At 40.4% G+C, this 22,843-nt stretch overlaps 1 protein-coding gene across 1 annotated transcript in view; it reads left to right on the top strand.

Annotated features, from left to right (window-relative positions):
• The window catches only part of nxph1 (neurexophilin 1), a 43,879-nt gene extending 27,632 nt beyond the window's left edge, over positions 1-16,247 (top strand). Inside the window, exon 2 of the mRNA XM_047605893.1 lies at positions 14,198-16,247. Within this exon, the coding sequence (XP_047461849.1) occupies positions 14,198-14,953 (756 nt within the window). The 3' untranslated portion in view covers positions 14,954-16,247. The remainder of the gene's footprint in view (positions 1-14,197) is intronic.
• The last annotated feature ends 6,596 nt before the right edge of the window (positions 16,248-22,843 follow it).

The raw sequence follows: 22,843 nt of genomic DNA, 5'->3' as shown, positions 1-22,843 counted from the left end.
TGAATCACCCCCTCCCCCTTGAATGTCACCCCATGACCTGAAAATCAATGATAGACAGTAGCAAACTAAAAAGCTTTTCTGAAATGCAATTACAGGCAGCCAATACAGAAAAAAACGCTGCAGTGACCCTGTAACTACATGTTTTTGTCTCGGCTGAGTTATTCACGCCTTCAGCACTTATATCATATTGATTACAGCTTGTCATAGGTTTGAGGAGAGGTCCTCTGGGGTCAGTGAAAGCAAAAATGGCTGTTTATTGGATTATAGGTTTAATTTGATTCCAGGAAGCAACTCCACATAGTAATGAGATGGGGCTGTGCTTCTCTGGCTCGTTTTTTTTTTTTTTTTTTTTTTTTCTTCTCTTTACCTGACAGCTGCTCCTCTTCATCCTCACGCACACATGCTGGGCTCAGCTCCAGCACACTCCCAATTCACCTCTCTATATCGCCGCTCTTGAGAGAAGAACAAACTTCATTATGTGCGTAAGAGCAAATCGAATAAAGCGCCAGTCTGGATCATATTGCTGAAAATGTATTTTGCATGTCTCAGGGTCTGAGCAGAAGTCTGGGGTTAGACAAAGGATATGTAGAGGGGGGGGTCATTCCAAGTGAACTTACTTTATCAAGCGTCTAGCGCTGATGTAATTTTTATCCGCCTTGAAAGTCTCCACTAATCTTACAGCGTATCAATACCATGCCGAGTCATACCGTGCTAGCATTATGCCTTTTTATGACTGCGGGAATGCTGCGGTGAAAATGGTCTCAACATTTTTAAGTATTGTTCCAGCTCCTCTCTCAGTAATTATTTTAATTATTTTAACTCAGAGGGCCACCAACTTGTTCTACAGTAATGCAACTGAAATCTGTCATATCACCAGAAATGTGCTGCAGCTTTTTTCTTTTAAAGAACCTTTAAAAAAAAAAAAAAAAAAGTTGCTTTACTTTTTACTGCTTCACACAGCGTTAGGAGAACTTTCTTCATGCAGTCAGTGGGTTCTGTGCATGTGCGTTCATGAATTTAATATTAACCATTTCTAAAATGAAAAGTTTCCCAGAAATAACAAGTCACATGAAACCGCTGACCCACTTATTTGTCTACGCTTTTGTCTAATCTGTAAGTACGTGGGACTTAGGGGGAAACACTGCATCCCTGCTGGAACGAACCGATGAATACGACATTAACATTCAAAATAATTACACTTATCCCACAAGGCCAGGACGCGCTGCGTGCGCGTGCATGCGTCTGTGTAGACGGCAGCAAACTGAATAGGGAAGGAGAAACAGTCTCTGCACCCTTCACCATAAAAATCTAATAATAGTCTACTGAAAAGTTTAAAAGGAAAAGACAATCTTTAAACTGCGTGCACGCCCGTTCCTGCATTTTATTTATTTATTTGTTCACTTATCTGAAAGAAGCACGGGACTATTGTGATGTCATATACAGGACATGTCCTATTGTTAACTACTATCCTTCTGTCGTGTGATTCCACCTTGATATAACATGATCCTTATCAATTAACGATGTTTAGTGCCATAAAGATTTTCCATATGACTCAACACAAACCTTTCTTGATGAAAAGATTATAAAAGAGAAAAGGGTGGCGGGTTATTAAAATGCCTGAGAAAGGCCCAGTTAAAACGTTACAGTACAACACATTCTTGTGATGTGACACATTCTTGTTTCATTTTCAACACTCTATGTACCTGGAAAGAAATGATGGCACTTGAAATGACAGGCCAATGACAATTATCATTTTTTTAAACATGTAATTTAAATGTGAGCAGCATTTGAAATCAGGTTTCACTCCACATTTAATTTAAGCAGGAACTTCACTGATAGTCTTCTCTCTATTCTCAAACACACATTCAACGTATGTCAAAAATAATACAAGAATGCACACTGCAGGATATAATATATACATATCAGGGAACATTAAATGCATCACACTGTGTGATGCCATGGGGAAAATGGATGTAAACAATACTCTGAGTGCTGAAACAACTTGTTTTAATCAACCGATTGATGCCGCAGTCTGGTAACTGTCGGAGAAGAACTTAATGTAACTCTGAAGAAGTTATATGAGGAAAAAGACTAGAGACTGAACAAAATGCCAACATTAATACTCGCTACGTTATTGAGTGTCACAACACTGCCAGCCGCCCTGTCTCCTTTCACCGATGACGTCCTCGAGATTTTAAATCCATTCAAGAATAATTCACTGCCTTGTAAATGACATGTTTGCTCACAGTTTCAGAAACGCCAGACAGTATTTTCTTCATCCCTACCTGGCAACAAGAAAAACATGTAGGAGTGAAACTTTAATATTTCCCATAGCCAAGCCCAGGGGTCTTCAATGTAATCTAGTGATATTTTTAAATATACATTATAAAATTATTATTATTATTATTAATAATAATAATCCAGTTAAAGACCTATGGACTAGCTCATTCATTACGTTAAATGACGATTACGTACTTGCTCCTCAGCTTCTTAAATAGTTTCCCTCTATGGTTTCTTGACGCTGAACTCTTATGCGTATAATTAATTTAGTTACATGACAATAAGCTCCTCAATGAATGAACGGTGGAAAAAAGCACGGAACACTGGAATTAGTTGAGCATTCAGTCTTGATTTGAAATTTACATTTACAATTTACAATTGAATACTGATTACAAAAGTGACTGATATCGACATAAATAGCTGAGCTTGATATCTACACTGATCTTACTTAAATCATGAGCTTATACTGCATTTGTGAAGTGGTACACATTTTAATTTGTCATACTGTATGAAACTGAAGCATCACTTTTAATACTAAATATCTATTTAGATTAGTTGAAAGTAGATTCTAATCTAGGGCTATTAATCCATGTCCATTACTCAGATAAGATAGGTTCACTCTACAGTATTTGCGATGAGCATAGTCTTGTTCACTTATTACATGTGTCCGATGGCTGCCATAGAACAGGTTGAACTATTGAAAGTATAAGTCCTAAAAATAACTACAAAATGTAGGACGCCTAACTAACAGTGGTTGTGTTATACCCAGGTTTATGTCTTCTCTGGTGATCTGTCTTTGCTTTGGACCTGACTTCTTCCTGCTGGCTCTAATTTGAGTCAATCCAGTGATAAACAAGTTAATGCATGAGACCAGTCGTCTCTTAATAAGACTAAAATGAGCCTGAAACAACAAAAATTATCTTCAGAGTCGAGACTGTATGTCAGTAGTACAGCCTGGTAATGATTTGAACAACATTAACAGCAAGACAGACAACACAATTTCATGTAGTTAACATTTGCACACACATAGCAGTTAAAATGTTAATGTATTGCTCTCTGTTCAATCTTCTCAATAGCCTGAGATTATGTTCAACATCACAACAATCATAACAGCAATTACATTAAATAAAACACCCTTTGCAGATGGCAACACAATTAACATTTAATTTTCCCTTAATTCTGCTAATGTTGATATGCATATTGATCTCATTCCCACCATGTTTAATGACTCACTGTTTGTTATTCTCCAGAACTGGAGAAGCTGTAGAAACTGCTCATTATGAATAATGAAGCAAATAACACCACACATTACACGCGTACTGTACTTTCAGCTGCTTATTTGCACAGTGAATAATTCAGTGTGATTTTTTATAAGTAATAATCCTTCTTAATGCATCCTTCACTGAGAGGAGGAAGAGACAGAAGGTGCAGCGGATGCTTAAAAGCATTCGAGGAGAGATGGTGGGAATGGTGATGGCAGCCTGTGCTGGGGGAGTTATTGCTCCACTTACTTTACAAACTGAAAATCTCATTAAGTGTGACACTGAAGATTAGTTGAGAGGGACCAAACTGGAAAGAGAATGAACTCACAAAGGGGCTGCGAGGAGGCTTTGGCTTTGTTTGCCATCATTAATTCAGCATTGAAACAGCTCAAGGGGAAGCTCGGAGCCGCTGATCAGAAGAGCCGCGGATATGACAGGCAAACAGGTGCCCTTTTTACTCTCCAAACCTTTTCCCTTTTAGCCGCCGTCCTCAGGCCTTAATTGAGGTGAGTTGTATATTTAGGCCATCTGCGTGCTGACAAAATAAAGCCAGCTTTGATTTATGGTACCTCGGGACACATTAGCTTCTGAGTTTCACCGTCAGGAATCGCGACTGTGCTTATAAAGTCATGGAGTTGCGGAGGTATTACTGGGATTTATACGTGAAATCTGACATGAAATGAGGGTTAAAAATAACTGGCCTTGGAAATAGATAGTTGTAAAATCACTGCATACCACTCCATATATCATCATGTGACTCAAACACTTACAGCATCTGGAGTATGAAGACACGTTGCGCACGTGCAAACCAGAAAACATGACGGCAACCACCCGACAGCCGAGAGTTTATTGGGTTTGCCTGGGGAATATTACATGTACAGAAAACCGTCAGTGCGACCATTTGAACGGAGCAGAATTCTGATTAAATATCATGAAATTGTTTGCTGCACGGCTGCTTTGAGGTGGCGTGCAAATATCCGCAAAGGAGTTTGCACACACGCGGGAAGAGCAATGCATAAATCGCACCAAATCTGAATGGCATTTTGTAAGATAAGGACTGGACGAGAGATAACATTGAGATTATACATGAAACAACATTTTTTTACTTTTGCATTGTTTTGCTTAGTTATCTTGTCTGGGTCTTCTGTTGATGTTTTGAGAACAGTCAAACACCATTTCATTGTACCACATATAATCATAACAAGGTTCCTTCACTTATTCATTCACTTTGTCTAACAAATGCTTAATAATACTCCATTTGTTGATAGAAGACTGGCGGATAATTACATTTACTTCTGCAAATATGCAGAAAACAATTATTTGGCCTTTAACCGTGACCTTAAACTTTTGGAAATAATGGAAAAAATGGAAATAAGATCAAATTAAAATCAACAGACCGAAATGTGTTCAACACATTTACGTCTTTTTTTTATTTTTATTATTATTATTTTGGTCTGATGTTTCCTTTGCAGGCGTTTGCAGCATGGAGGGAGGTGCATGAAATTTGGTGAGCACATGCCTGCTCACCAGAGGATGAAGTGTTTAGGTTTTAATGAACTCACTGGCGTTCCTGTAGCAACGCTCGCAGCGAAACCTTACACTTTTATCCTTCTTTGCGAGGCGTTAAGAAGAGTCAGTCGATGATGGCAAAGAAATAAGAGCAAGTGCATACAATACGGAAACACATATGGTCCGCACATTTGCACGCGCACGCGCACTCGCGCACGCAACAACAAAGTCGCTCTAATGATGTCTGCTTACATGACCATTAGGCAGCCCTTGTACATGGGCAAACTGTGATATCCCAGCAGCACTTAGCAGCAGCACGGTGCCAAGCACCAATAGTTTAACTCATATTGGTGGGTGGGTGTTGATAGCTATTAGCGGGCTGTGCTTCACGGCTTATTCTCTCTGAGGATAACTTTATGAGATGCGCACTCTGGGGTTGAGAGCGGCCTCTGAATGCTTTTGTCATGTCTGGATGTGCTGCTCAATGTAGCAGAGCAGAAAACACATCAGAAGATGGTCTGTAATCTGTGTTGATCACAAGTGTTCCCCACATTTAGAATATCTTTGAGAAAGTGACAAAAAAAAGATGCTCTACTTTGCATATTCTCTCAATGCTCAGTGCTGTTTATAGATGTGCATTTCCAACGTTTGTCCACATTCTGGAGGCACGTTAGCCGTCTCTGGCGTGAGCAGTGAGAAATGGCCACCAGGGCTGGATGTGTACCATCAAGTACACCAGGCACGGGGATCTGAAAGGCTCTGTAAAACTAATACAAGGAGCAGAGTACTTGTGACAGTCTGGTGTGAAATTTGAAAGAAATTCAGTAAGTGATACAAGTGAGATTTGGGCAACTGTCAGTCTGCTGCTGGCGGTGTGCCTTATACTCTTTGCCCGCAGATGTGGTTCCATCAATGCATGTCAACCGTCTCTGTCTCTTCTACATTTTCCCTGAAAACCTACTGGACTTCAAGAAAAAAAACCATCAAATATGTCGAAATTTGCATAACAATGCCTTTGTCGAGTAAAGCACGTTAAAGCATTAGAAAAAATACTTTGGTATCACAAAGAATACCTTCAGACTTCAGGAAAGGCTCACTAACGCATGTATATAATCACCACTAGAAAGAATCATTCTTTTACTGCACATGGTTCTTGGATCATGGACCATTTATCATGATGTTTCTCAAACACCTACAGTGAAAAATGTATTCCGGTTACTAACATGTCATGACGTGAACCTGATGTGATTACTTATCTAACAGCAAGTGACTCACGTCAATCCTGACCTAACGGACCAAATATCAGGATTAATGAGGAACACGTATAAGCTGTAAAAAAGGTGTTGTCTTGCCCTGATAGAAGGGGGTTACGACATAATCTCGCAAAAATACATAGAGTGTAAACGCAGATTACACTTTAAAGAAAGACAGAATCTTTCTGTTATTTAGCCAGGTGTAATCATACTCAGTCCTTATTAGAATGACCTTTGTAACCTGCCATTTGCATTTTGGTGCATTTTCAACTGTTTAATAATTGGATCGTTCTACAACCAATCAGAAGCAATTTGTTTCAAACAAATCAACTCTGCGATGCTCAGATGACGTGTACGGTTAAGTTACTGCTGCTCGTCAGTCTTCTTTGATTAGACAGTGGGATCCTTGGCTTCACTAGCCTGCTTTGCTTGAACCGTCCTTACTGCTACAGGCTAAACACGCTGACAATGACAAAAAGAGACACTGTGATGACCTGTTAAACTATTCTTCTTGCAAGTACATTAATGTTTATTCTAGTGTCTTTGCTAGGGTCCCATCAACGAGGGCTCAGTTTTCTCTCACACTCGGAAGAAAAAGGTTAGAGCATAGTCTAACACAAATAACTTCTATGTGTTTCCTTGAGCCTTTACAAGGCTTCTTTCATGCACCACGTTGTGCTCAGGTCCTCATTTTATTACAGTGCCACTCTGCCGTGCACTTGGCATGAGAATAATGATTGGAAACGTTCAAAGGAAACAGACAATCTGAGTCCAATTTGCCTCGTCTTATTTGGCAGCAAAAAACAAATGAGCTGTTCGATATTTAAAAATAAAGCCCTGCATGTGATTTTTTTTGGATGTTAAAATAATTAAAGGAAAGAATTGGAATTAATGATATACAGTATGGATGTTCCTTGCATCATCTATGTGTACAGTACATATTGTAGTTGCATATAACGTCTGCTCTCAGGCCTTTTCCATCTCCATTTACTGAGAAGCAAATTACCATAGCGCTCAGAGTAGCACATGGATCGCAGTCTTGTAATTTGATTGATTGTCCCACTCCTCAGCTGTTGGCAATAACTTGGCCACATCAATAACACCTGTTTGTTCAGCAAAAAAAAAACAAACATGACAAGTTAATTACAGGAACAAATTAAATAACTTTCAAGATTTCTTCTAAAAAGAACATTTCATGGCACCACGGGGTAAATCAGAAACTGTACTATGATCACTGTTTCAATGACTTTAATTATAATAAAATAATGTGCAATATGTTCTTGACAAGGTTCAAGCTGGGGGAAAAGTATAGTTCTCTAATGTCATTCAGAGGAAAACTAGGTACCGCGTTCCTCTCTTTACTATTAGAATTACTGTGGATTCCTGTGTCAAGACGTTAAAAACTGTTGTCAAAGAAAATCATTGATCATTTAGGCAAAAATAATAAAATATTAGGCTACCAACAGTGTTGGATTATGTCAACTCCATAGCACATTCTGAAGTCACTGCTCTTCATTAGTGGAACAATAACAATACATCATCTCATCTTCTACTGCAGCTTATCCTCATTAGGGTCGTGGGGGTTGCTGGAGCCTATCCCAGCGGGACAGGGCGGGAGGCGGGGTACACCCTGCACAGGTCGCCAGTCTATCGCAGGGCTAACGCAGAGACAAACAACCATTCACACTCACACTCACACCTAGGGTCAATTTAGGGTCAACAATCAGCCTAACAAGCATACGCTCGCAGACACAGGGAGAACATGCAAACTCCACAAACAAATGGTTAACGTAAAATTGCCACGTGTAAACAAATGACACGAAGTTCTACGAATCAAGATATCTGTAAAAACTTTAGCGCAAATTCCTTTTAACACTGTTCATTTAATTAACATTTAATTAGCGCACGCACGTTCAGTTAAGGTGTCCTTTGCCCAAATTGTAGTCTGGGAAATGAGGAAGAAATCAAAGCAGCAGTTACACTGTGGAAAGCAAGCAGAATGTGAAGTGCTGTCACAGTGAATAATTTAATCCTGCAGACAGCAGTAATGTACAATGTAATGTCAAAACTGACAAAAATCCCCAAAGAAGCAGAAATAGAAAGCAAGTAAAAATATTATCTCTCTCAGCAACATTTAAAGCAGAATTAACTCATTCAGAATTAACCAACTTGCGTTAACATGTGTTAACTATGGAATTCATGTAATTAATCAGGATTAAATATTTAAATCTTTTGAGAGCCCCGGTTATAACGCTGTCAATTAGTCAAAGCTAATTTCGTTTGCATTGCAGCTATAATTCACAACACTGATGAACACGCTTTTTTAATCTCGCTAACGTACACTCGCGACGGACTGAAAACCTCCATCCGGAAAAACCACAACGCTGAACACCTGCCATCTGGCTGATATTATTTCATCTGATAAATAAAACATTCGGTTGCACAAGTCTTAAGACTTGACATCCTGCTGCGCCAAAGAAAATGGGATTCACAATGCAGGTTACGAGCAGGTGGAAACACATGTTTAAGGGCAGCCACGGTGCATTCACTATCTGGATCACACGGCTTTATCGCCGTTTCTCTCCGCACCCCACAATATGCACCCACACCAGGTTCCTGGGATCGTGTTATGGGTGGCTTTGTTAGCGGCGACAGCTACAGTAGTCACTCGGAAAGCATGTCAGACGGTTATCAGACAGCTTATGTTACACACTAACGCACAAACCTCCACGCGCACAGTGTGACACATGCTGTGCCAAATGGTCTGTGACTGGAACCAGCTGAGACATCTATAGAACAAGTCGAGGACGGTATAAAGCCGAGGTCAAGACAGATTAAAGACTGGGTGACACAAAGAGAAGGAGGGGTGTGTAGTGGAGTTCAAAAAGAAAGACAATTTAAATCGCTGTTTCTTTTCCGGTGCCACAAACCAGAGCTTCACTTAGAGAGCAGAGGCAGTGGTTTGCAGTGAGACCAAGAAAGCTGAGAGGGAAAACACTTTGAAATAAGGCGATGACGAATCACGCACTTCCACCGCCGATGATGGGTGTTAGAGCTGTAAAGCATCAGCTAACCAGCATGCAGCTTTAAAATACTTTTATGCCTTTGCTCATATATGACAGAACATGCTGCAGATTTAAAGTGCCTTGTTTCCACACTAATATCTCTCTATGGGCAGTTTATTATACAATGAAAATAAAAACATATTTTTATTAATTCCATTCTTGGAGAAAGGTTTGGCCTCTCCAGGATTTAGAGCTAAATTATTGTTTGGTGCGTGTGTGTTGGCATTACATCACCAAGCTCTCAGCCCCAGTGTCTCGTCTGATAGGGCACAACGCAGTTTTCAAGTGGTCGTATTTGATTCTTTTGCCGTAAAACTTAAACCGACAACCTTAAAAACCCAACAAACGGAAGCCATTGCAAAACATGACATCATGTTGAGATCATGGAGTGTCTTAAACAAAACTGAAGCCAGGTTAAAAGTGGTACATTTCTCTCAGCCACTGTTCATCCTACTTATACTAGTTACTAATTACCACACACCTGTATGTTTTTGTGTAAGGGACAGGGCCTTCTTGCTGTTTCTGTACCAGGATAGTACAGCATGTGCTTGTTCAAAAGAGATCTGGTTTGTCCGATTGAGAGCCGTTTTCAGGCTGCACTCATTCACATGTTCCATGTTCCATGTTCCATGTGAATGAGTACAATGAGCGAATTTATCTATAGCTGAGCAGCAGCATCCTTCACCTGCACTCTGAGCTTATTTGGTTGATGTACTGATGCATGTGTACTCACGTAACGTGGACATATGAAAATTCATTAGCAAGGTTGAGTGCTTCTATAGTGCCCCCGCAGAGACTAAGATTGTTTATACGACTTTTAGTAAATGGCGCGGGTGAATCTTCACGTGTGCTTGAGAAACAATTCCCGGTGCATCTCTGTAGCGTCTTCTCATCGCGCCTTCCTGTCTGCTAAATGGCCACGTCTTGAAAACTTCACGTGTTCAGCGTGCCGTAACATAGGTTTGTAAGTCTCCGAGCTCCAGCCGAGATGGTGCCGTCAGGGTTATTTCACAGACTTGTCACAGATCCACCGTGGTCAGTGGACGCAGTCAAGTGTGTAATCAGTTATTTGGCATTTGCATTTTTCCAGGTGTACATATACAACGCGTGTTATATGATGTGTACTGTACTAAAATGGTTCATTCCGAGCCTCTTTTACTTTGCTTTGACCCGCTGAGCTTTCATTGTAATGGGAATTGCATGTGAGGTACAAACCATCACAAAACTTTAGAATGCCAGCATTTTCCCTAGCTTTAGTAAAGAAGTCATGTCTGAATTGAATGGTACCGATACAGAGAATGCCACTTGCCTTGCCCAGTATTCTTTCTTGCCTGGGGGCAACCAACTGGCTGTCTGGCTTTCCGTCAGGTATCTGCAAGGCTTGTGCTGGCTGCAGTGCTGGCCATGTTTACCAGATGCACCATTCCCTCAGGTGAGCGCACTACATCTGGCAGCTCCGGGATCCAGCAAACCCACTGGCCCTCGGCCAGAAACATGCTGGATGATGCCTTAGCCTGTGAGCTGCACAGATAAACATGTCTGTATGCAGTGCATAGAGCCCACCCACTGGACGGGACAAACAATGAGTAGAGATAAACAGCCTCAGACTGCACAGTTTATGCTCAGTGCAGTGGTACGGCAGTGTGGTTAGTTGGGATGAAGACAATAATTGCTCTAATGCTGCAGCCTTTTTAAATCAATACGAGGGAGTGTCTTCAGGGAGTGTCTTATTCCCAATGGAGCCTATTTGACCTACTTTATCTTGATAATTATGCACAGACCAAGTATAGACACTCTAAAAATAGAGAGAATTTGAGACAATGTTCTTTTTTTGTTTGTTTATTATAACATAATACACAAATTAAAGGATTATACTAGTCAGTATTTGTTTGCATCAAACTCTGATACATACTGCTCCTCCCATGCCATAGAACTACACTGTTGTGCAACAGAACAGAAGTCCGATTCAGTGGAACTGTGCAAATTATCCACACATATATGCACAGATAAAACACAGTAAAAAGAAAAATGGTGAAGGCTTTGATGTGGAGCCTGTATTTTTACTATTGCTGACCACACAAGACTAGTGTCTAATTTACCGGTACCTAATAAATACAAAAAGTAAATTAATTACAGCATATCCGTCAGTGGTTGTTAGTTATTTTTAAATTAAAATTTGGTAATAATGAAGTATGTTCCTACATAGTAAATTATATCACCAGCACTATATGGAGTATTGAAAAAGACCATTTTAAAATCTTCAGTTAACCCAGTGGTATGTTCTAGCAATAATGACAAGAAGCATGAAGATGTCTGACTTTAACTTTGTCACTTATATATTGAAATATGATCTTTAACCACTTCGACGGCAAAAGAAAATATCCCAAGTAAATATCCCCTTTATGTATTTATATTTTATTTAAACCGTCACTTTCCTGGATCAGCTGTTTTCCTCCGTTGGCTGAGATGACATAAAAGGTCTCGTAGTGCTACACTGTTGGATTGAATCATAGTTTTCATGTCATTTTCAGCCACTACATGCAAGAACTGAATTTCTATGAGGATTAAAAGGAGAGAAGAGGTGATTATTCTCAAAGTAACTGCATCTCAGCCACCTTGTCTTGTGTTTTTATGTTCCTTTTCAATAAATTCCATTGAGTGCACTATGAGAAAGGGAACCTCTCCAGATTCTCTTTACAAGCAGTCACATTATCATAAATCCATTCCAATGTAATCCTCATCCTGCACCATGCTGCGACAGTCTTGGGTATGAGAAGGCCACCTCACCTGTTTGAATAGAAAATGATTGCTGAGTATGTCTGTCTCACACAGCCAAGTGCTCTCTGAGTTTAACCCTTCTGGCTAAAGATAGATCCCGTGAGACTCTCTTCAGCTCCACTGAGTGGGCTGTTAACTTCAGCTGGCTTCTGTTTGTTTCTTCACTTTTGATTTTCCTCGTGCCTAATGAGTCCATTCCCCAGGGGGACCTGGTTTATCATGTCTTTACTAATAGTGTGCGATGAGGTCCGGATGTAATGTCATCCTTGGAATGTAGCCGACTCTTTATTCTCAACTTTACTTTAGTATCATTTTAGTCTTAATTAGTTTCGATGTTTAGCGCTTTTGTGCAGTTCTCGTCGGCATCGCGCTCTTCTTCTATGTATTTTGAAGCTGCAGCTGTCACCGTGTTTGAAGAGGACAGTTACTATGGTTACCTGTGCTATTCTCATCTTTCTACAGGTTCGCAAAAAGGGCACAATTTACCAGCGTGTAGCAGATTATAATACAACAGACCTCTGTAAATCTAGTAGTCGTTCTCATTTGTCTTCATCCTTTTTTTTTTTTTTTTTAAACCCAGTAGGTTACAGCTTAGAAGCTGCTATATAAGGTCAGCGTTGTGAAGCAGCTGTTCCCCAGTTTATGACAGGTTTACACTGTTCTACAGTGCAGTTATATTCTCATTTTAATATGTTTGTAGCATTCAGGAAACTCCTGTAGTGCCGGGAGATGCTCTGTGAGGCAATTCAATCTAAAGGGCCCTCTGACTGGTAGAGAAACCTTATTTTCTAAGTATTGATCGTGTGGGCAACCCACAAAATGCAAAAACCTCAGCAAGATGGATCTGCTGTCACATCTTACAGTAGAAATCAGGCAATCAATGTCACGTACCTCCAACAGGCCCTGTATGAACCTAATTCCACTCATCAGCACTAAATAGTGAAAACCCTTGGGTTCATCAATCATCAATTCAAGCAGCACTCTTTAGTTAATAGTCTGGTCTTTACCTGCTGAACAGCCACTGCCTCTATCTGTGTGAGGCAGCAGATCCCCCTTCTATCTGACAGAAGGAGAAGGCATGAGCAATGCGTTTTACTTTGATTGCTGTATTCTCTCTGCTCCGACTGCAACACTACAATTCCTAATTTGAAGCTGTCTGTTATCATGATTTGAAATTGAAGCTTGTAGCAAAGATTGGTTATCTCAAACTGCCACAGAACACTGGTGATTGGTCAATTTTTGTGGAAAACTGTGCTTGAATATACAACTCAATATGTCCACAATTATATGGTGCAGATAGGCAGATAGGTAATATCTCATGAAGCATCACCCAATGCAGAAATGAATTCTACACTGGCAGGGCTGTTCCAAGCCTTTACAGGGCCTTATATTTAGGCCCCATTCCCCTTATTCCCCTCAATAACTTTCTAGAGCAGTGGTTCCCAACCTTTTTTCCTTGGACGATGATGCCTTCATGAAAACTCGGACATTCTTCTGCAGTAATTTTTGAATTTGAAAACTCAGAGCTCATTTTTTATCAAGTTGTTTTAAATGCAGCATCACATGCAGCGGGTTCAACCAAGCTTCCCGAGACCCACCCCCACCCTACTTCTGATTGGCTGGTGCTGTTAGTCTTTTTTTTTTTCTAATCCCGATCAAACGCCCCATGCCAGAGATTCTGCACGGTGCTGGAATACTTTAAGCCCTGCATATTGTACATGTACATGTATTTGCAGGCTTTTCTTGTCTAATTATTTTACACTTGTAAATTAACCTTATTTCATATATTATTAGAAGTAAACTACAAAGATTTTTCCGGGAATTTCTGTTAGAAGACATTTCTGGGAAAGACATTATTGGCCCATAAGATAGTGGTCAACTACCAAACATCAAACAGGAGCAAACATGAAAACTGATCAGTACAATTTTATGACAGGAAATTCATTGAGTACCTGTATAAAAAATAAAATATATACTCAACTAAAAGACAGAAGTAAACTATTGACTATTGACACACCAGCTGACAGACGTTTTTTACTCTCTTCCCCAGGTTACAAGTGCCCACGCTTCAAAGTCAGAAATCGTCAAGACCGGAAGCCCTAAATCCACGCTAAAGCATATATGGACAGAAAGCAGTAAGGAAATGTCCATCAGTAGGCTGCTGTCACAGACTCTACATGGCAAAGAGAACAGCACAGCCTTGGACCTTCGTTATGACACTCCAGAGCCCTACTCAGAGCAGGACCTGTGGGACTGGCTGCGGAATTCCACAGACCTACAGGACTCACGGCCGCGGGCCAAGCGGCGGCCAATGGTCAAGACGGGCAAATTCAAGAAGATGTTCGGCTGGGGAGACTTCCACTCCAACATCAAGACAGTCAAACTCAACTTGCTGATCACTGGTAAGATTGTGGATCACGGCAACGGCACCTTCAGTGTCTATTTCCGCCACAACTCCACAGGCCAGGGCAACGTGTCCGTTAGCTTGGTCCCCCCGACCAAGATAGTGGAGTTTGATGTAGCAGCGCAGCAGTCCGTCATTGATGCCAAGGACTCGAAGTCCTTTAACTGCCGCATAGAGTACGAGAAGGTGGAGAAGGGGGCAAAGAACACGCTCTGTAACTACGACCCTTCCAAGACCTGCTACCAGGAGCAGACACAGAGCCACGTCTCCTGGCTCTGCTCCAAACCTTTTAAAGTCATCTGCATCTTCATTTCCTTCTACAGCACCGACTACAAACTGGTGCAGAAAGTGTGCCCGGACTACAACTATCACAGTGACACTCCCTACTTCCCTTCCGGCTGATGTCCCCGTAAAATTCACTGAACAGCATAGTGGACAAATGGGGCACAGACTGGGGCTTCTATCCATCCCAGAGAAACGTGTATGTCTGCCATACTGTTCCTTAACATATCCATACCAGAGTGTCAGCCATCCCAAATGATTTCCCTATTCAATGTTCAGACTTACAGAGAGAGCAGTTACTTTTCACTCTTGCAAGGTGTGGTATATAGAGATAAGATGCTTGAATGACCTAAAATAACTCTGTGATTATTATGTTTAATATCAGTTACCTGTGAGAATTTTGTCCCTAAGTTATGTTTTGAACCATACGTAGAATGCAGGGGCTTATGGCCCTCTTGGGCTTGTACTTGTCAACTGTCAGCTACCTTCACTATTACACTCTGCCCTTTCTTGTTGCTTTATGTTTACTTTACACTCGTAGCACAACTAGATTATAGAAAAAAAAATAGTTTTCTTTTGGCATTGTTCATATGCAGTGCATCAACTCTCTGGACAGCAACATATGGACTGTTTGCCCCTGCTGTGCTATTTATGCTCTGCAGTTTCTCCTGCATAACTGAAAAACAAAAGTAACACCTCATTTAAAAAAATAAATAAAAATAAAAAATAAAAAAAATAAAAAATAGAACTCCTCATATGTTTTTCCAAAACTTGCAAAGCAGCAGAAGAGGGCCGTGAAGATTCAAATGCGAGCTTGATGCTTTTAGAAATGTGAGGTGGTCTTGCCCACGTAGGGGTGAGCTGGGACTGAGCAGGCATCTCCCTCTCAGTCAGGTGAGAATATATGTTAACATGCTCCGGTACTGTAACACTGTCAATCCTAAGCCGTCATCAGAATGTTCTTTCAGGTGCAGCCGGATGAATGTCTGATTACCTGACGGATTGATCACTCGGTGTCCATGGGGGGATGGGGCTTGCTCATTGTCACTTAATATATAAAATGTAATGTATATTGAATTCTATATCTTAGAGCTTAATTTGTATGAATGGTTTGTATTGTACATAGTTTACCCCAATTATGCTGCTTCTGTACATGCTCCCCATGAGCTGTGTGTTTACCCCCTCCTCTCTCCTCTTGTTCACTCCATTTATGCTCGTTCTTGGTTCCTCTAACAAAGAAAATGATGTTGCTGCCATAGATGTGAATTTCATGGAAACAGCAATCCTGTACAGAAGCTGTAAAACTGACTAAAAAAAATATTAAAGTATTCATTGAAATTTCCTTTGTTGGTGGGGTGGGGGGATTGGGGCTGGAGATGCGAATTAAAGAAATCAGTAAATTTTATCGGTCAAATGTTGGTGTGCGTGGCTTCTTCCTGTTAGTGCTTTATAATAATAGCCTGTCATACTTTGTTTAAGGAGTGTTTCTTGTCAGCTGTTGAAATGGATAATCAGAGCAGGTATCAGTTTTAGCAAAACTACACTCATTCCCAGCAGGATCCAGCCTGGCACAGGAACACACACGAAAATGGTTTAAGAACAACTCAAAAAACATGAAAAACAGCACAAGGTGTTAACCTGGCCTCCCAATTCCCTAGATCCCCAACTGGTCCCATCTGTGGGATGCATTGGAACAAACCTGATCCATAGCGGCCCCTCACCTACCCACAGAATCCAAAAGCCCCCGTTAACAACATTCCGTCTCTTGACACTACAGAACACACTCACAAGGCCCGTGTCCATTCTCTGATGAGTCACTACTGCTTTAGAGGCACAAGAGAGAGTGACACCACATTAAAAGGTGGCCACAATATTATGCTTGATTCGTGTATGTACTGTACATAATTTTAATATATAGTTGTTTTTGAAGTGCTACAATTGCAGGATTTCTTTAAATGTGAACCACACAAATCATTGAGCTGGTTTCACGGAATCACTGCCAGGCAGGAAAGCTCATGTGTGATGTAAAGTAACAAGGGTTAAAGCAGATTTAAGCTTAGTTCACCGAAGTAAGGGCTAGTGGCTTTGGTTCACAAAAACATTCTGTTCTACACTCAGATACACACTCCAACCCTTCTTGTGAAGTTCTGATTTGCCATACAGTCCCTAATATCCTTGGAACACTACTCCCTAAAGTGGCATGGAGCACAGCACAAATACACAGGGGATGGATCTGATGAATCTGCTAGCGGTTCTGGTCTGCGTATATGGCTACTAAAGAGTTGCACACGTACAGTAAGTAAAGTCACAAAAGTTGAAATGATTTTTTCTTTCGAACTTCTACTACTCGAAAAGTATCCTGACTGAATGCCTCCATAACATCTGCACAATGGTGGATACACACAGGTACATAATTATGGACAGAGCGTATTTGCATCACCGCTACATCGTCCGATGTTCAGAACTGGTGTCCCCACTGGTGTCTCAGTGTCCCCAGTTCTGTTCTGTTATGCTGAGTTCAGTTGAAAACTGAATACAAGTACATACAAGTACATAATGCCAACAACTCAATGAGATGTTAGATTATGATTGTTAAGGGCTGCAATCAGTGCTCCAACGTTTGCCTTAAAGATGTGTGATTAAGGCTAATCAGCTGTCCCTAAAAGTATGTTTTTCTTAGGCTATAGAAATGACAGGTTTTCACATGTGTTACGACAAATACCCCAGCTTCCATACTTGACTTGCATGTGGACAGTGTACAAACAGACTATGTGTAAACAGTCTGTGGAAAGCGCCACACTGCCTACACAGTAAGTGGGACCCAGAACACATAAGCTCTGTGCCTGACTATAATTACTTCTTGGAGCGTCTTCTGATCTAGCACCATGTGTGATCGAGCGGATCCTAATAATCGAGCACGCCAGAAAGTTGGACACGTAGCGGCGAACTTGTATTCCAGTCCCTGGGAGAGGTGGAGATTGGGATGCGGGACTGATAGCGTCTGTTCTGGGACTTCACAGTGGCACCTGCCATCGAATCCTCCGACTCGGCAGTCGGGATCAGCAGTCGGCTTTAAACAGATTAGAGCCTCGGGGGGAGGGAAATCCGCTGCCTTTAGCTGGCTCACAACTTATCAGTAATTAAAGTGGATGCCAGGTTTGTGTGTTCATTGGAGGTCTGTGGGGTGCTTTTATTGCTGTCCTCATTAAGGAGCTGCCTCCAAAAAGTTTGCCCTCAATGCTCACTTTTAACAAGACAACAGGGATTTCTTGAACATGTGATAATACATGTCTACACTAAATGCTAACAGTGCAGAAGCAACGCACAACAAGCAATTCTCGACAATTCTTTTTCTTTTTCTGTAATCCTGCAACAACAACGCCCTAGAGGAAATGTTTTTCATTTGAGCAGGAGATTGCTGCACATTTCACACAGACATTGATAAGTCATATAAATAAATTGAATAGGTATGCTGCAAAAGGAATGAAACCACTGCTGCCCTTAAATATATACACTGGATTTAACTAAGCACGTAGTCTCCTATTGGATAATTACTGCATGGACAATTGTCTTTCAGCTGGAAACAAGTTATTTAACCCCAACTGATGCAATAATTAGCTTCTCATTTCTTAAACAGCCATGTTGGAAGACACAGCCCGTGGTCATAGAAAAGATTTTAGCCTGTTTGAGAAGGGTCAAATCATTGGCATGCATCAAGCAGATAAAACATCCAAGGAGGTTGAAGCAGAAACTACTAAAATTGGTTTAAGAACTGTCCGACGGATTATGAAAAACTGGAAGGGTGGTGAGAAACCCCCTTGAGCTTTGAGGAAACCACTTATCAGTGAGCCTAACCAGGAAAAAAAGGCTTCAATTTCCTAAGGAGCATAAAGATTGGACTCTGGAGCAATGGAAGAAGGTCATGTGGTCTGAAGTTGGCCTGTTCCAGAGTGACTGGCACATCAGGGTCAGAAGAGTGAAGTGATGCACCCATCGTGCCTAGTGCCTACTGTACCAGCCTGTGGAGGCAGTGCTATGATCTGGGGTTGCTGCAGTTGCTCTGGTCTGGGTTCAGCAACATTAAGCCCAAAGAATGAGGTCAGCTGACTACCTGAATATACTGAATAACCAGGTTATTCCATCAATGATTTTTTTCTTCCCTGACGTATCATCTCATCATATTCTAAGATGACAATCCCAGGATTCATCTGGCTCAAATTGTGAAAGAGTGGTTCAAGGAGCATGAGACATAATTTTGTTTCATGTTGATCATTTTCACACATGGATTGGCCACCACAGAGTCCCGACTTTAACCCCATTGATCTTTGGAATGTGCAGGAAAACTCTTTTTTGCAGACTCTCCCATCATCAATACAAGCTTATCAAAACAATGCCACATCGAATGCTAAAGTCAGTCCAACAAAATATTAGAATGTATATGGCCAGGCAGTGTATACGATAATATATGCCATTTGGCAACCAAAGTTTAATCATGCGATCCTACAGACACATTCAAAAGAGAGGCCTCTTTTTTAGTATGGACCTTTTTCAAATTTTAAAAACATTAATATCAGATTTTAGCTTTTTAACTAGAAGTCTTGTTCACAATCCACCAGTCACTATGTAAGGCACAACGTTGTTTAAAGGATTTGGGAGACTGTAGGAGGTTGTGGTTCTGGCCAATACCAAACACTCTGCAATTGTTAGTAAAAGACTGCGACTCTAATAAATTGTTGGTTTGCAACAAAATCCAATATTAACTGTCTTGGACGAAGCTTTGATAGCCTACAACCCAATCCTCTGCCAGATCCCAATGGACTAAAACCCCCTATTTACACAAATTCTCTCAAAGTAGCAGTCTCATGCCTCTGTTGTCTCTCAGAATCCTGCTTGAAAATGTTTGTATTGTTAAGTAGGTAGTTTATTTCATTTCAAACGCGTTAACAAAATTTAGCTGCTAGAAGTTGTGCTTCCACAATATGAGGCAATGAAATCACGGGCTCCTTAATGTCTTGGATTCCCTCTTGCAACAGAATGCAAACATTACTTCTTGCATTTTCCAGATCCTGGTCTGTTTCCAAATAACACAGCTCATTAAAAACCTAAATATCCTTTAATCCTATAATCCGATAGTTTAGTTTAAAATCAGGAAAGATACTTTCCTTGTGTTTCTCAAAAGCAAAAATTAACATTCCACTCTTTTATAGGACACTGTGTCAAATCCTTTTTTGTGTGATGGTTATATTCTTTCTACTCTCTATCTTTTTAAATTAATGACATATTTGAAAAAAAATGTAATGTGCATTATTAATGTAGTCTTAACAGTAACCATGGCATTTCTTTAACAACATTAAAAAACACAAACATGTTTCCGTGGTGCCTCTCTGCCTCTACTGGGTCCTACGTGAACAACAGAGGTCCTAAAATACTGTGAGTGACACATCTGACACAGTCAAGTAGAAAATGAAAATCAAATATGACACTGTGCAATCGTTTAAATACAGATACCTTTCCTGCCCTTTCTGCTAAAGTTGCATAATTTTTAATACTTTTAGTTTTTAATATGATCGGTTGTCATTAAATCATTTATTTGTATGTACGTTTGAGACATATGCACATTGAACATACATGCAAACTGTAACTACACGAGTCACTGTGTGCACAAGTACAGTTAATAATGTTATTGTTAGCAGATCTCTTTGTGTTTGACTTGCACTGTGATCAACATTAAACAAAGAAGCATAAGAAACTGAACACACTGCCAGTTGACGCCACTTTTGAGCCTTAGTCTCAGCCTTTATTTTTGTCTAATAGTGGTGCTGCTGCCTCAATGCAGATTTTCATTTATTTATTTCTTATTTATTTAAAATCTTTGTTGCATTTCCACCGCAATCATTTCTCACACATATTGGTTTTGTGGGTGAGTCCCGGACACCATTGATTGAGGCAGCTTATTGCTACGTTAAATGTCTTCAGCCGAAAAGGCCACAGGAAATGTTTGCCGTGAGAGAAAATACCACGTAACGAGCAGGAATCTTTCTCAGCCGTGAGTCCAAGCTTCCAAGCTTACTGCAACCACAAAGGAAAACTAAGTTTCAAAAAAAAACAACAACATAAGAAACACATAGAATGATGAAACAAAAAAAAGTAGGTGCCACATTTCGTCCGCAGGGAACCTTGCAGAACTTTGCCCAACCTTTCCATGTGCGCATTTGTCATGTTCTGAAAAACTTTTTTCTAGCGTCACCCTAAGGCCAAGACGCACAAACACAGTGTGTCACACTATTATTTTAATGAGTTTTTAACTTTACTCAACCTCTTAACCCTGCTAAATGTTTTTAAAGTCTAATAATGCTTTAACAATCTTCATCCATGCAAACAAGTCTTAGAGGCTGAACGTCACCATGGCAGCATTAATAATCCCACTTCTACATGTTGACGTTTAGTTTCTGTGTTACTAACTAATTTGCGTGTTATTGCTGAACTGACTAGGAATCTCAGTTGCATTTGGTCATAAAGTACTGGAAAAAAGGAAATTTTGATATGAGGACTTTAAATTCCTTATCACAAAATGCATGACCTTATTTAAACTACGACCACTTTTCAAGTTGTTTAAAATTAAGTGGATTTAGCGTGTTGCCATTAACTTGCTATATCTCCATCTCTGGAGCAGTGGATGTACAGGACACTATATTGTGTTGGGCATATTGTGTGCCTCTACCTTCAGAGGGCACTACTACGTTATTTCAGTTTGTTTGTACACAGGTTGAATATCTTGTATTTTGTGTACCTGTGTTTACTAAAGATGATCTTTCCGACCACAAGTGCTTTGTTCTTAGCCGAGTGCTTGGTCGACTAAGTAGCTTTAAGCGCAAACACATGCATAGTATTCAGTTTTCTTTGAAGATTTAGCAGCGTGTTCTACATAACAAAAAATCCCATCCTCAACTGTATGTATAGCCCTGTATCCTCTTGGCAGAGTGAGGGTGATGGTTTTGGTCTTTGTGCTATGGATTTTGTTTGTGCAGAGGTGGCTGGAAACTTGGAAGCTTTTTAGTGTCAGCAACAATATTTCTTTAAGAGAATACGACACCATTAATTCATACTTCCCTTCCCAATCACATATCAAATTACTGAACTACGTGTGACTACTCTGTGTGACTACAGTAAATGTGGTGGAAGGGTAATATATTATGCAAATGCTACGATGACAGACAGACAGTTTTGTAACTGAGCCTTGTATTTGGCTAGTATTGCACGGCTCTCTCTGGATATTCCATTCATATGACTTCATCATCAGTGACTATAATTAACAAATAACATCATGTATTTAATATTGCCACTGGATCATTCTAACCTTCTCCCTCTCCATTTGCCAGCCTACATCATTTCATGTCAATATTTCCCAGTGCAGGTTGTGACCTACTCAGCTGTATGATGAATGCTAGTAATAACAGATCTGATATGCAGCCTGGTGTCCTTTTGTTCATGATAAGGGTTCTTCCCATGAGAAAGACATATCTGTGAAATCGCGGTATCTCAACAATGAGTTTGGGATCCTGCCCACATTAAGGCGTCTTTGCCAATCCTATCCAGGCCTAAACCGCGCTTTTCCCCGAACAGAATTTCTGCTTTAATCAAAAGCGGAATGGAAAAAGGCCCCTGCGTGCCTCTGGGATATTTTTCCATTAACCATTTTGACACATGACTGACTGTAGGGGATTATTGGTTTTTGAAGAACTATTAACAGCTGTACATTTGCATTTTAATACAGTTCTCCTCAACTTACTAATGCAATTTGCTCCTCAGCTTTGTTACCACCTCATTCCTGCGGCAATTCAGACTAACAGCAAAAAGCCCTCCAGCTTTAATCATTTTAATTGCCATGAAATATTAGTTTTCATTAATCACTTCTGAATCTTCACACTCACCGTCCATTCTCAGCCAGCACAAAACTGTTGCTTTAAACCTCCACGAGGTTTTGAAAAATGTCGTAGGAGTCAGTGGACG

This window comes from Mugil cephalus, chromosome 14 (genome assembly GCF_022458985.1).
Source record: "Mugil cephalus isolate CIBA_MC_2020 chromosome 14, CIBA_Mcephalus_1.1, whole genome shotgun sequence".
Lineage (NCBI taxonomy): Eukaryota > Metazoa > Chordata > Actinopteri > Mugiliformes > Mugilidae > Mugil > Mugil cephalus.
Note: the sequence above shows the minus strand (reverse complement) of the source record. Positions and strands in the feature narration are given on the sequence as shown.